The 13922-nt window shown below is 39.7% G+C and overlaps 2 protein-coding genes across 2 annotated transcripts in view; one reads left to right on the plus strand and one right to left on the minus strand.

Annotated features, from left to right (window-relative positions):
• The window catches only part of LOC112457782 (inactive dipeptidyl peptidase 10), a 95296-nt gene extending 92290 nt beyond the window's left edge, over positions 1-3006 (minus strand). The window contains exons 1-5 of the mRNA XM_025021015.1: positions 2899-3006; positions 2648-2775; positions 2353-2564; positions 1932-2095; positions 1700-1803 (exon numbers count right to left, since the gene is read on the minus strand). Coding sequence (XP_024876783.1) covers positions 1700-1803; positions 1932-2095; positions 2353-2564; positions 2648-2775; positions 2899-2916 — 626 coding nt within the window. The 5' untranslated portion in view covers positions 2917-3006. The remainder of the gene's footprint in view (positions 1-1699; positions 1804-1931; positions 2096-2352; positions 2565-2647; positions 2776-2898) is intronic.
• A 1363-nt stretch (positions 3007-4369) lies between these two features.
• On the plus strand, positions 4370-9451 carry LOC112457783. Its single transcript, XM_025021016.1, has 4 exons — positions 4370-5716; positions 5815-7026; positions 7340-8277; positions 8953-9451. The coding sequence occupies exons 1-4, from the start codon at positions 4370-4372 to the stop codon at positions 9449-9451; spliced, it is 3996 nt and encodes a 1331-aa protein (XP_024876784.1).
• The last annotated feature ends 4471 nt before the right edge of the window (positions 9452-13922 follow it).

Consider the following 13922-nt stretch of genomic DNA (forward strand, 5'->3'; position numbering starts at 1 on the left):
TGGCCAACTTTTTTTGCAAGAGTTAAACACACTCAACTTATGGTGGATTCAAGTTAGCAGGTATCAAATATGTAAAAAAGATTTTTCATAATTTTTCTACTCTTTAAACTAGCCGTACATGGGAGAGCCACACTTAAAACGTAAAAATGTTGTAATCTAATTTCCTGTTACTTTATCTGGATCTAAATTGTAAAAAAAACGTTCCAAAACATACAGGTATATTGTAAAAAATATACAGACCATTACTACCGTTATAAACCATCCTCACATTGAAGAAAACATCCCCGTTTAGAACGTTACAAGTTACAAGTCGAAAATCTGACTTCATTATTCTCAAATGAGAAAAAATTTTACTGACATGGAAACCATCTTCAAGCCATCCTGTTGAAGGTTAGCCACCCTCAAACCACCCTTTTGAAACAAATAATAAAATAACTATTCTAAACGCATAAAGGGTGTTTTTTGGCTTATTATCACTATCAGGGGTAATTTTTCTTGTAGCCCTTTTTTGTATATAATTTTGACTTTATTTCAAAACGTATACATGAACTAAAGGTAAACAAAAAAATTCTGCCTAAACGTGTTTATTTTCTATTTTCACGTAATTTTGGCACTTTTTGACAGGGTGTGTAGCTGAAGAGTTGCTATCCCTCAGGTTCAGCATTTTTTTGTATTTAGCCTACTTTACTCTTTAAAATAAGACCTTAATAAACTCGATGTGTTAATTTTTATGGAAAATGTGATTTTTTAAAAAAAGTGGGACATACGTATCCCACTGGCCATTAAAGGGTTAAATCAGCGATCTTAAAAATCCCTGAAATATGAGTTTTATTTAAATTCAAAATTTTACATTTTGTCCGTCATATTAATCCGCCATTTTAAATTTTGAAATTTTGATTATAGATTCATGATCAGCGGCCTTAAAAACCTTTAGTAAGACGTAATTAGATGCTAATTATTCCTTAAAAGAAAGTCAGGCATGAAAGAGTTAAAAAAGTTATGTTCATCATCAATACCTTTTTAATAATAATCGATACAAATTCCTTTTAAGGGCTGAAAATCTTAACAAAATACTTAATTGTAATTGCAATAAAACTTCTTCAACACGTCACATATCGTAGTTATGTCAAAGTACACTAGTCCAAAATACATTAGTCCATTTTTGCAACTTTAACTGCAAATTCCTCAAAATTGTGACGTAATAGAGCAATTTGACAAACGAGATTAGCATCCAAAACATACCGAAAACGAGTTTCGTTTTTGTGCTCGAAAAAAAGTAATTTTTATTGAAAAGGTCATGGGCTTATTTCTTAGTTATTAAGCGTTACATTGACCTATGTACTTAGCGTGTTATACTTTGAAAGGTGCTCTATTAGGTAAGATCAACGAAAAACACACTCAGGTGAACCTCTTTAAATTTGTTAGGGCATAAAACACCTATTGTAGACCAAGACTTATTCATACACAAAGATTCAGGTATATTCAGTCGTGTGTATCATTTTGTGTATGTATGGAATACACACGACTGAATATACTTATATTGAATCTCTGTATACAGATAAAGCCAAAATTCTATACAAATTGAATATATAAGATACACAAATTTCTGTATACCTTTGAATATCCATTTCCTTTAGGGTACGCAACGTAAAGAATATTTTATTTATTATATTATTCTGAATGAGATTAACAAACTTACGTATGCTCGATGATTGGTGGTGGTTTCACTATTTTTGTACGAATATTTTTCGGATCAGCTAAATCGGCAACGTATAGCTGTACGGAAGGATTTGGCGTTCCTGGCTAGTAAATAAAATACAAAGTTTCTAGAATAGTATTTCTTTCTTTTTGTTCATAAAACGTAAATAATATTTTTAAAAATCTAGCTTCAGTAAAAAATATTGCAATGACTGTTCGAATATATCGCGTACCTTAGGATATCGTAGGGATCGTATATCAGGATATAAAGCTTTGTTTCCCTCTCCAAACCACGAAATGTGCATCTCTTCTACGAGAGAATCATTGAACGAGGCATAAAGCATCACATGACCATCCGGCGACATCCAAATTGCCTCTCCACTGTGCAATATTTCCTCTATAAATAATAATTAAGCAATAATAATAAATAACTGTTTTAGTTTTGTTTTATTAAAAATCGTGTATTATTGTTAATTACGTAACATTGTCTCTCAATTTTAAAACGTGATCTTCGGATCTCGGACCCGATAGGAACGTGACCTCGAGATCTTAATTAGTTATATCTTTTATTACAGCTTAACTCTTCCTCTCCCCCAAACCGTATGAAAGTTAAGCAAGAAGTGTTAATAAAAAATTGATAGCTAAATATTTTACCTTCATATAACCAATCTGGTACGCCGTTGGACAATATACCGGGCACTGCAGTGTTCGTTACACGATATGCAGTATTGCTTAGGGGACCTGTTCTGTAATAAATATCGTAGTCCTGCACCATGACGAGTCCGTGTCCACTTGGAGTCCATTGGGCTAGTAAAAGATATGGATGGTTGTCTTTCTCAGGATAAGGTGTTAACACAATGCACTCCCTGTAAAATCGTTCGTAAAGTTCCTACATTAACCCCGCTGTTAACAAATGATGTGTTATCGATGCTCCATAAATTACACTGACCGTGTATTAAGATCATAAATGACATATTGTGCTAAGTACGAGTGGCGAAACAGTTTCTTCACATTTTGAGCAAGAAGCAAGAATTTTTGATCCGGCGATAAAGAGAATTTTGCTGGGTTTAATCGTCTCTGTATAAAAAAAGGTATTAACGTTTATTATCCTGATGATGAACTGAAAATAATATAACAGAATTTATTTCTACGACATTTTCAGACTTACGAATGTCTCATTCGTAAGTCTGAAAAACTTACAAATGTCTCATTTGGCATCAAACTGTGCGATGCGATATTCGAAACGTTTAACAAGGAGATGCCACCCCAGATGTCTCGATAACATATATGGCGATTACTCGCCCAGGATCCATTGAATAATAAAGGAGATAATTCACCGGAGAGTACCTGAAAGATAGAAATACATCTCTTTGAATTAGATATACTTATTTTGTAATTTAAGGGGTCATGCCTAGTCAGGAAGCCGAAAAATAGGTGATTTTTGAGAATTTTTTTGTATAAACTATAAGACTTGTTTAAAATTGGGTTGGTCTATGTGAGAGAATATATTTTTATAAATGTAACATAATTTTTTTAATAAAAAATATTAATAATTAAAAAAGATAGTGACTGAACGAAGGATTTTTTTTTAGATGCATTGTTATTTTTCTTGACGAAAAACAAGCGATATTTTTATCGAAAACCGAAACTTTAACTTTAAACGTCCGCCATTTTGTCCCAAATCAATATTTCGAAAAACTGTTCGTTCACTCACTACCCTTATAAAAATGTGCCCTTGAGTGCTCAATGGCGGTCAGTGGGAATGTATGGTTGCCCTACAGTTGCAATGCGAATTATATGGAAAAGTTAATGGAAAATATTGAGTGGCAATAAGATGAATGGAAACGCAATGGCAAGATTCGAATGGCAACTTTTTCCATACAGGCGTAATGGAAACTGCTAATGGCTTATGAAGGTTAAAACTTGTGTATGGAACTTGCAATGCGAATTATATGGAAAAGTTAATGGAAAATATTGAGTGGCAATAAGATGAATGGAAACACAATGGCTGTTAGAGCATGATGTGCCGATTCGAATGTTGCGCGGTGGTTTTACCGATCGCGGGCAACGCCACTAGCGAACTTAGGCGAGCGAGTAGCAGGTAGAGAGTCCGAGCGCGCGGACCGGCGACACACCCCGCGAGAGAGGGACAGAACGTTCAAGAACATCGAGCGTAACGGTCATAAAGCGACAATCGCGAACAGTTTTGTACAAGTTATATTAATCAGTAAAGGCGAAGATCAAGCTAGCGACGAGTTCTCTTTGCCCCTACGTAACTCCTCCATTCGAACGTGTCGGGTGGAACATTATGGTCCTTCGAGCCGGATAGCAATCCGGATACGGCAGTACGAGCATACGAACGAGAGTTGGTCGAAACGATCCCAGCTAGCGTAGCGCACGCGGAAGGCGTGCATCCATTGCGGAAGGAAGGGAGAGTAAAGCAGAGGCCTCCCTGTACAGCACAAACGTACTCGCGCTATTGCAACGGATAGCTGAGGTGGTATAGTTTTAGTTTACGCATTTATATAGAAGTAGGGTTATCTCGCTTTTGTCTGCTTAGAGTCCGAGAACCACGCGCGACGACAGCAGAGAAAGCAGCGTAGCCATTTTGTTCATTGTTGCCGAGATTCTACGTTGAACTTCGAGACCTTCGAGGCCCATACAAGTCAACATGCCTGAAGGTTTGGAGACGTTAAGGCGTCAGCGCGGAACGTGCAAGGCGCGTCTCACACATTTTGAGACGTTCATAACCGGGTTTAGCGAAAGTGGCGAACCGGTAGAAGCTTTAAAAGCGAAAATCAAATTCGTACAAAATTCATGGTCTCAGTTTGATAGAGTGCAATCGCAAATCGAAACGTTAGACGGGGATGATGCGGAGCGTCCGGTCATCGAGGATCGATACTGTCTCCTTCTTGGTCGTGCTCGTGCCCTCGTAAATACATTGACCCGCCCTGCAGGGGCAAATCGCGAACATGCAGATGTTGGTAACGCAAATAACGGTATTAAAGTCAAGCTGCCAGCGATAAACCTTCCGGTGTTCGACGGAAATCCGGAAAAATGGCTAGAGTTTCGAGACAGCTTTCAAGGGCTCATAGATGGTAATTGCGAGCTAACAAACATTCAGCGTATGTATTATCTTAGATCATCTCTGAAAGACCGAGCCGCAGAAGTTATTCAGTCTTTAGAGTCCTCCGCGGAAAATTACCCGATCGCTTGGAATCTCTTGACGAAAAGGTTTGAAGATAAACGCGCTATTGCCAGCAGGCATTTGCAATTATTGTTGGATGTTTCGGTCATGCAAAAGGAATCGGGAAACCAATTGAGACAAACTCTCGACGGTATTCTTCGTCATATTCGGGCATTAGAGTCGCTCCGAGCAAATACCTGGGATACAATTATTAATCACTTAATGATCGCAAAGTTTGATTCCGCCACTCGCCGTAAGTGGAGATCCCACATAAAAGATAAGGAAGATATCACGGTTGCCAGCTTGACTGAATTTCTCGAGGAGAGATGCTCCATAATCGAGCCTGAAACAAGCAGATCAGTTTCGGGAAAGCCACAGAGAAACAAATCGATGTCGCAGCAAAGGAAAGTCGACGGTTCAACCGCCTTCGCGAGCACGAGCAAGGAGAATCGATCAATGCGTAAATGTACATTTTGCGACGAGGAATCACACATGATGTACGCGTGCAATAAGTTCAAGGACTTAACCGTTCTTCAGAGAATATCCGCGGTAAACGAACGAAAACTCTGCCGCAATTGTTTGCGTCCTAATCACTTCGCGCAAGATTGTCAATCGTCTGCATGCAAGAATTGCAATGCTAAGCATAACACGTTATTACATCCGAGCAACCATGCCGAAAAGGTGGTAAATTCAGAAATCGCGAATGCGAGTAGCGTTAGCGTTGGGAACGCAAGGCAACAAGATTCGAGCGTTAATTGTAATAGCGTCAGTTTCCCGGTGCAATCTAGAGTGCTGTTGTCTACGGCCCGCGTATGGATCACGATGCTTCTGGTAACGCGCATGAATGTCGGGTATTGCTTGACTCGGCATCGCAATCCAACTTTTTGACGAAGGAATATTGTGATCTATTGCAACTTTCGACGCACCAGTATAATTGCTCAGTAGGAGCCCTGGCCTCATCAATTAATCTCACGGAATGCGCATCTACGGTAATTCAGTCTCGACATACCGCGTATCGAGCCAAGGTTCAATTCCTAATAGTAAAACAAATAATAGAACAATTGCCGCTCTCAAAGATAGCTGTAGATCAGTTGCGAATTCCTCCGAATATCAAGCTCGCCGATGAGAGATTCTACATTCCCGATAGAGTCGATGCGATATTAGGCGCGAGCGTGTTTTGGGAGTTGTTATGCATCGGACAAATCAAGCTTGGTAAATCCTTACCGATCTTACAGAAAACGCATCTGGGATGGGTCGTGTCGAGAGACGTTGCGTTAGGCGATCCACCAAGGTTTTATATTTGTTGCTTCTCATCGGAGGCTACGCTTCATAATCAAATCGAGAAATTTTGGAAGATCGAGGAGGTTGAGCATAAAGCCGTTATGTCGAGCGATGACGAGATTTGCGAGCGTCATTTCATGAAGACTCATTGGCAGGACGATACCGGGCGTTTCACCGTGAGCCTTCCTTTCAAAGGCAATCCCAGCGAATTGGGAGAATCCCGCAGCTATGCTTTGAAGTTGTTTTACAAGCTGAAACGAAGGTTAGAAAAGAATGCGAAGCTTCGAGAGGACTACGTGAAATTTATGAACGAATGCATCGAGTTCAATCACATGTCCGTCATCAATTCTGAGCAAGAGGAGCCTGTTGCGGTGTATTATATTCCGCATCATCCGGTCGTTACCCACGAAGGGGGTAAGCTACGCGTGGTGTTCAATGCTTCGGCGAAGACTTCCTCAGGGAAATCGTTGAACGACATACTTCGAGTGGGTCCTAACATCCAGCAAACTTTATTCGCAATCGCATTGCGTTTTCAACAGCATCTGTACGTCATAACGGCGGATATTGTAAAAATGTATTGCCAAGTAAACCTCCAGGAGGATCAAAGGCATCTTCAACGCATCCTATGGAAACCTAGCATCGACGGGCCCATTCTGGATCATCTACTTCTCATGATAATTTATGGCAACGCAGCGTCGGCGTTTCAGGCCATACGGTCGTTACATCAAGCCGCCCACAACGCACGCAAATCTTACCCGGCTGCGAGCCAAATCATCATTCGAGACTTCTACGTTGACGATCTGTTGACCGGTTGCAATGATCTCGATGAGCTGCGAGCGCTCAAGGATGAACTCATATCGGTATTGAGAGCAGCATGTTTCGAGTTATCCAAGTGGAAATCTAACGAGCCAACTTTAGTTGAGGAAGGCGCCGAAGATTTTACTATAATTGCAGAGGAAGGCCATCAAGCCAAAACCCTTGGCCTTGGTTGAACACCAAGTAAAGACACGTTCCAATATCGTGTTACCGCACACAATACGAATTCTCGCGTGACGAAACGCATAATGCTGTCGACCGTATCTCAAATATTCGATCCCCTGGGACTTGTCGGTCCAGCTATCCATCAAGGCTAAAATTCTACTACAAAAATTGTGGCAACTCAACTTGGAGTAGGATGAATCGTTGCCAATCAACCTGCACACCGAATGGACCACGTACGTCCAGGAGTTAAGCTCCATCAATGACATCTCCATACCTCGAGTGATCATCTGCAAGGATCCGGTTCACATAGAGCTCCACGGTTTCTCGGATGCTTCGGAAAGCGCGTATGGAGCGTGTATATATCTACGCTCAGTTGATGCCACGGGAAATGTTACTATTCGATTAGTGTGTGCGAAGTCCAAAGTCGCCCCACTAAAGACGCTGTGTATTGCGCGTCTCGAGTTATTAGCAGCACTCTTACTCTCGAAATTAGCTTATTCAACGACTCAAGCACTTACGATAACGCTTCCTGATCGATTTTACTGGTGTGATTCGGAAATAGTTTTAGCCTGGATTCATGGCGAGCCTCACATCAGGAAGGCCTTTGTGGCGAATCGACTAACCGAGATTCACCAATTAACTTCGCAAGAGCAATGGAGACACGTCAGATCTGAGGACAACCCCGCAGATGTGATCTCGCGCGGAATCAGACCTAGTCAGTTGAAGGACTTACGCCTTTGGTGGCACGGACCCCAATGGCTACAGCATCCCGAGGATCAAATTAACCTGCCTACTCCGAAACCTAATGGCGAGGTTCCCGAAACCAAGAAATCTACCGTTTTGGCCACTCAAGTCATCGAAACGAATGACATCCTCAAGAAGTTTTCATCTTTGTCGAAGCTTAAAAGAGTCATCGCCTATTGTTTGCGATGGAAGGAGCGTCCAAAACCTTCGCAGACTCAGCAAATGAGGCCATTCTCCGCATGGTACAAGCGGAGCGTTTTGGTCGAGAAGTTCTCGAATTACCGGCTGAGCAGAGAGTCAGGCACGATAGTGCACTCATTACGCTGCACCCATTCTTGGATAGCGACAACCTTATTCGAGTTGGTGGACGCCTGCGTAACGCCCCGGTATTCACGTCGATACCCCGTCGTTTTACCGTCCAATCATCCCGTTACTACTCTTATCATTCGCGATGCGCATTATAAGTCGTTGCATGCCGGTGCACAAGCGTTGTTGTCGAATTTACAGGAGTCCTTTTGGATTCTATCCGCCAAATCTGCAGTTCGTAAAGTTCTCCATAAATGCATCGTTTGCTTTCGATCTCGACCCGTATCTGCTCGGCATGTCATGGGGGATTTGCCAGAGAGTCGCGTGACTCCCAAGCGTGCGTTCTTCAACGTCGGGATTGATTACGCAGGCCCATTTATCATTAAACTTAGTCGTAATAAAACATGTAAAGCGTATTTATGTTTATTCGTTTGTATGAGCACACGAACCATACATTTGGAACTAGTTCCCGACTTGACCACTTCCGCCTTTCTTAATGCTCTAAAGCGGTTCATAGCGAGGTGAGGCAAGTGTGCGAACATTTATTCGGATAATGGTAGCAACTTTAAGGGTGCGAATCACGAGTTACACGCGTTATACGAGCTAGTGTCGCAACAATCTCATATATCGGCGATCGATCATTACTCTGAACAAGCCATACAATGGCACTTTATTCCGCCGTATTCCCCTCACATGGGTGGCCTATGAGAGGCGGGTATTAAATCTGTCAAAACGCATTTGCGCAAAATTTTAAGCAAAGCGTTGTTAACTTACGAAGAAATGTACACCGTGTGCACTCAGGTTGAAGCCGTGCTTAACTCCCGTCCATTAACGCCGATCTCTAATGACCCCACCGATCTCACTGCCTTGACCCCTGGTCATTTCTTAATCGGTGAGGCACTCACAAGCATTCCGGAGCCAAATTGGTCTGAGGTGCCATCCAATCGACTTACTCGGTTTCAATACGTTGCAAAATTGACCCAACATTTTTGGTCAAGATGGTCGAATGAGTATTTATCGAACCTTCAGCAGAGGTGCAAATGGAATCGCGAGGATCAAGCGTCGAAGATTGAGATTGGAGCGATGGTTGTCTTACGCGACGAGCAAGCGTCACCCATGCGTTGGGCGTTAGGGAGGATAGTGGAGTGCCACTCCGGTCATGACGGAATAACGCAAGTTGTCAGTGTAAAGACTTCTAAGGGAGTCACAAAACGCGCTCTGTCGAAGATATGTTTGTTACCCATCGAGGTCTAATTTTAAGTTTAAGATATAACTAATGCGAATAATACTACGCGCTTATAATTAGTTTTGTTGTGCAAGGTCACGTGGTTTATCCATTGTATTTAATACCAAAGAGCATTGTTTTCTCATTTATATATGAATATTCTTTTGAAAGCCCAGTCTTTCAAGGCGGGCGACATGTTAAAGCATGATGTGCCGATTCGAATGTTGCGCGGTGGTTTTACCGATCGCGGGCAACGCCACTAGCGAACCTAGGTGAGCGAGTAGCAGGTAGAGAGTCCGAGCGCGCGGACCGGCGACACACCCCGCGAGAGAGGGACAGAACGTTCAAGAACATCGAGCGTACGGTCATAAAGCGACAATCGCGAACAGTTTTATACAAGTTATATTAATCAGTAAAGGCGAAGATCAAGCTAGCGACGAGTTTTCTTTGCCCCTACGTAACTCCTCCATTCGAACGTGTCGGGTGGAACAATGGCAAGATTCGAATGACAACCTTTTCCATACAGGCGTAATGGAAACTGCCAATGACTCATGAAGGATAAAATTTGTATGGAATTTTTCTACCTTCAGCTAATTTGTTTAGTGTGAATTGTAATGGAAATTCGTCAATGGTAAATGTGGCGGTTCGCGCCACCAGTGGTACATGCATCATCATCACGCCCGCGCGGTAACTGTATTACCGGCAGTTCGCATCGACGGCGCTAGGCGTCACATCGTTCATGCATTCTCTCAAATTCAAGGTTCGGGACGGACTGGTATATGTATGAGACCCCCTACGGGACACCGAGGCAGATATTTTCAGGCGCTAGTCGCCTAAGGCAAGAGCTCCTGTTAGATTGTCCGTTGAACCAAAGGCAATGGGAAATGAAGGCATGTATATTAAAGACAAAATAGTACCATTTATTAAAATGCCATTGAATTCTTATTGTTTCAGACGCAAAGGAAATAAAGGCATTTTTGCTAAAGATAAAAATTTCCACACAAAATCCCATTAGTATTGCCAGTGTTAATACCAATGGCAATGCTAATGGCAATACCAATGGCAATACCAACGGCAAAACCAGTGGCAATACCAATAGCAATACCAATGGGATTTTGTGTGGAACTTTTTATCTTTGGCAAAAATGCCTTCATTTCCATTGCGTCTGGAACAATGGGAATTCAATGGCATTTTTTAATAGCAATGAAGGGCACATTTTTATAAGGGTAGGTACTGTAATATATTAAATAAATTTTTTTGCATTTTTTATTTCAGATGATCCAGATCTGAGCAGCAGTGGTTACCGCAAAACCAGTTTTTTAACAGGGCCCTCAGGAGGATGGCCGTCTTTTTTAATTATTAATATTTTTTATTAAAAACATTATGTTACATTCATAAAAATATATTCTCTCACATAGACCAACCCAATTTTAAACAAGTCTTATAGTTTATGCAAAAAAATCTCAAAAATCACTTATTTTTTGGCTTCCTGACTAGGCATGACCCCTTAAAAAAAAAGTGCCAAGTTAGGTAAATATAAAAAGACATTTATATCACACGTGCGTGGAAAGTGGCCCATTACGCGCGCGCCATCTGTGTGATAAATAGCCAATTCCATACACGAGTCAAAACAGTGCGGTAATGTTTACATTACTGCACAGTTTCGAAGAAACAGTGCGGTAATGTTACATTACCGCACTGTTTTGACTCGTGTATGGAATCGGCCATCCGTCGCACAGATGACGCGCGCGCAATAATGGGCCATTTTCCACGCACTTTGTAATATAAAATAGGGTGTGTAACACGTGCGGGATGAGAATTGGACACTCGTGCGGGTGTCTCTCGCCTTCGGCTCGTGCGTCCACTCCGCACTCGTGTCCAATTCTCAACTTCCCGCACTTGTTACACAAATAACTATTCCATCTGTAAATAGGGTAGGTAGTCCATCAATGAACCAGTTGTACACTATAAACCATTGCAATATTTCATAAACGTAATGTTGCTAGATTGTGCTTGTTGTCATGCAACGACTCGCATTTGAACCCCTCTTCGGCTCCCCAATCGGCCGGCAAATCGCGCGAAGGACGGCCGTTTGAGACTACATTTTGTGATTTTTGGGTGACAAACTAAGTTTTTTTTCGTAAGTTTTACATATTTTTCATGTTTTTGTTGTTATATCTATTAATTTTTTCATTATTTTATAATTGTGTATTGGCTTTATAATTTTGTAAGCAACTTTCTTATATTGCATTATTTTACCGTATTTTTTGAAAATTACCATAAAAAATGGTCTACAATAAACCATTTTGTTTTTTAATACAGTTATCTGTGTATAAGTTTGATTAAACTGACTAGTTATTACAACAAATAATAATCTAATTGTAAGATAAAAACAAATAAAATAATTAAATATAATGTTAATAATCAATTATAATACAGTCTAATACAGCTAAATGCGACACTACCCATCTTCTAATTATTAAACATTATTATTTATAAATATCTTTATTCTGTAAAGAGTTAAAGAAAGAGTTAAAGAAAGAGTAAAAGAAATATTAGGAAACAAATAAATTCTATAAAAGGAACGAAAAAATGGATTTCTGTAAAAACAAAATTAGGATGACAATTAAAAATAATTGAACATAAAAATGTTTATCAGAAAATGTAAAAATAATGTTGTATTTAGCTGTATTGGATAAGAGTAAGAGAACTGAATATGAGGTAAGAATATATAAAAATTCAATAAGTTTTTTACACTAATAGATATAAAAATTGCACGAATAATTCTGTAGATATACAAAGTAAATGTAAAGTTACATAAATACTCTAATTTTACAAAATTTATGTAGATTTGTCTTTCATTGTGTAAATATATCTCACTTTCTATCGAAAATTACATTAATGATAAAATATGAAAAATGTGTATATAAATGTATAAATAACAGATAAGAGAAAATGCTTAAAATGATTTTTGAATTGATTGATTGAAAGTAAAACTGTTAAAAGATCAAAAACCAGGCAACGGAAAACATATGTATTCGTAAAAAGCAAAATCTTTAAAAAATGAATTTGTTAATATCCTGTTGGTAAAACTATAATAATTTATTATCAAGACTTACCAATTCATCGATCTTTGCTTGAAACGGGAGGCGGGGAGATAGTGTCGTATGTGTGTGTGTGTGTGTGTGTGTATATATATGTTTATAAAGGGGTACTTATGAGGTCCGAGTGTACATATTTGAAATCAAGCATACAAAGATCTACATTTCAATTTAATGGTAAACAATACTATTGAAATCACTATGTATATCGTAGAAAAGAAAATATTATGGATTTTTGGTTATTTATATGAATCGGTCAATACCGGGACCACCGTGACCGGGACATTCGTTATTTATAGATCGATACATATTGGGACCAAATTTTTCTACACACATTTTAGGAGGATAGGAGAATTGAATTTTTTTTTCACGATTTTCTAATATTTTACATACCCGAAAAAAGAAGATTATATATAATTATATATAACATCATATATGTACGGAAATTTTGCTTTTTATATATAACGCTACATGAAATTTATAATCATATATATATTTATATATAATTAATCTTTTTTCCCGGGTCAAGTTAGGTGAAGTCAAAATTGTTGGAGTCATCAATTAATTAAAACAGAAAGTCCTCTGTCAGAACGGAAGGTGACTGAATGTTCTATCAACATAAGGGGTGCATTCGGGGAGCACGCTATTAGCACAATTATCGTCTAAAACTGTTCGAGGAGACGCTTTGTGGCGCTGTGATATACGATGATGACGTCACTGTAAAGGCAGCGTGACGTCATCACTCGCGCTATTTTCGCTATTATTTTCGAGGTGAGGCACGAAATACTATTGGCGCTTAAGCTGCGTTCGGGGAGCTTGCTATCGCTGTCGCGCTATTGGCTCTTCGAACGAAGTTCATAGCGTTTGCGTTTATAGCGTTAATAGCGTCTCCCCGAATGCACCCAAGGTTCATCTCGCATTGCCTTGGATCCCTTCTCTACCTCCCTAAAACCCTCCCTCTCTCCCTCCCTCTCTCCTTTTATATTGAAGGAGGATCTACTGTGATAAATGGTAGTAACTTTTACGTTAAAAAGGGCGCAATACGTAATTCTATGTAATTATTGTTGAATAATATATGATTTACGCAACAACAACCGCGTCGGGTCTCAATAGCTGTCTTGTTTTCTGTCTTATTTATTAGTACAGAACCTCAATTTATCTTCAAATATCAAAGAATAGCAAGTATAAATCACGCAATCACTATTTACAATGTTGTAACTTTAGTAACAATTGCTTTAAACACAGAATAATATTTTAACCGAATGGTCCCAAGATGTACCGCTTGTCGTCCGAAACAGGCCTCGTATATACCTTTACGAGAAACAGTATTGTATTTTAATCAATACAGTACATAAACTGAAGAAGTTTTTCAATTTTTGTCGATTACCGTCGATTCCAA

The sequence above is a fragment of the Temnothorax curvispinosus genome, unplaced genomic scaffold (genome assembly GCF_003070985.1).
Source record: "Temnothorax curvispinosus isolate PA1 unplaced genomic scaffold, ASM307098v1 QBEX01008256.1, whole genome shotgun sequence".
In the NCBI taxonomy this organism is placed as follows: domain Eukaryota; kingdom Metazoa; phylum Arthropoda; class Insecta; order Hymenoptera; family Formicidae; genus Temnothorax; species Temnothorax curvispinosus.

Coding starts and splice junctions, on each gene's coding strand:
- LOC112457783 (XM_025021016.1), top strand. CDS start 4,370: ATGCCTGAAGGTTTGGAGACGTTAAGGCGTCAGCGCGGAACGTGCAAG. Junction 7,027..7,339: donor TCAAGGATGAACTCATATCG/GTATTGAGAGCA, acceptor AACTTGGAGTAG/GATGAATCGTTGCCAATCAA. Junction 8,278..8,952: donor GACGCCTGCGTAACGCCCCG/GTATTCACGTCG, acceptor CAAAATTTTAAG/CAAAGCGTTGTTAACTTACG.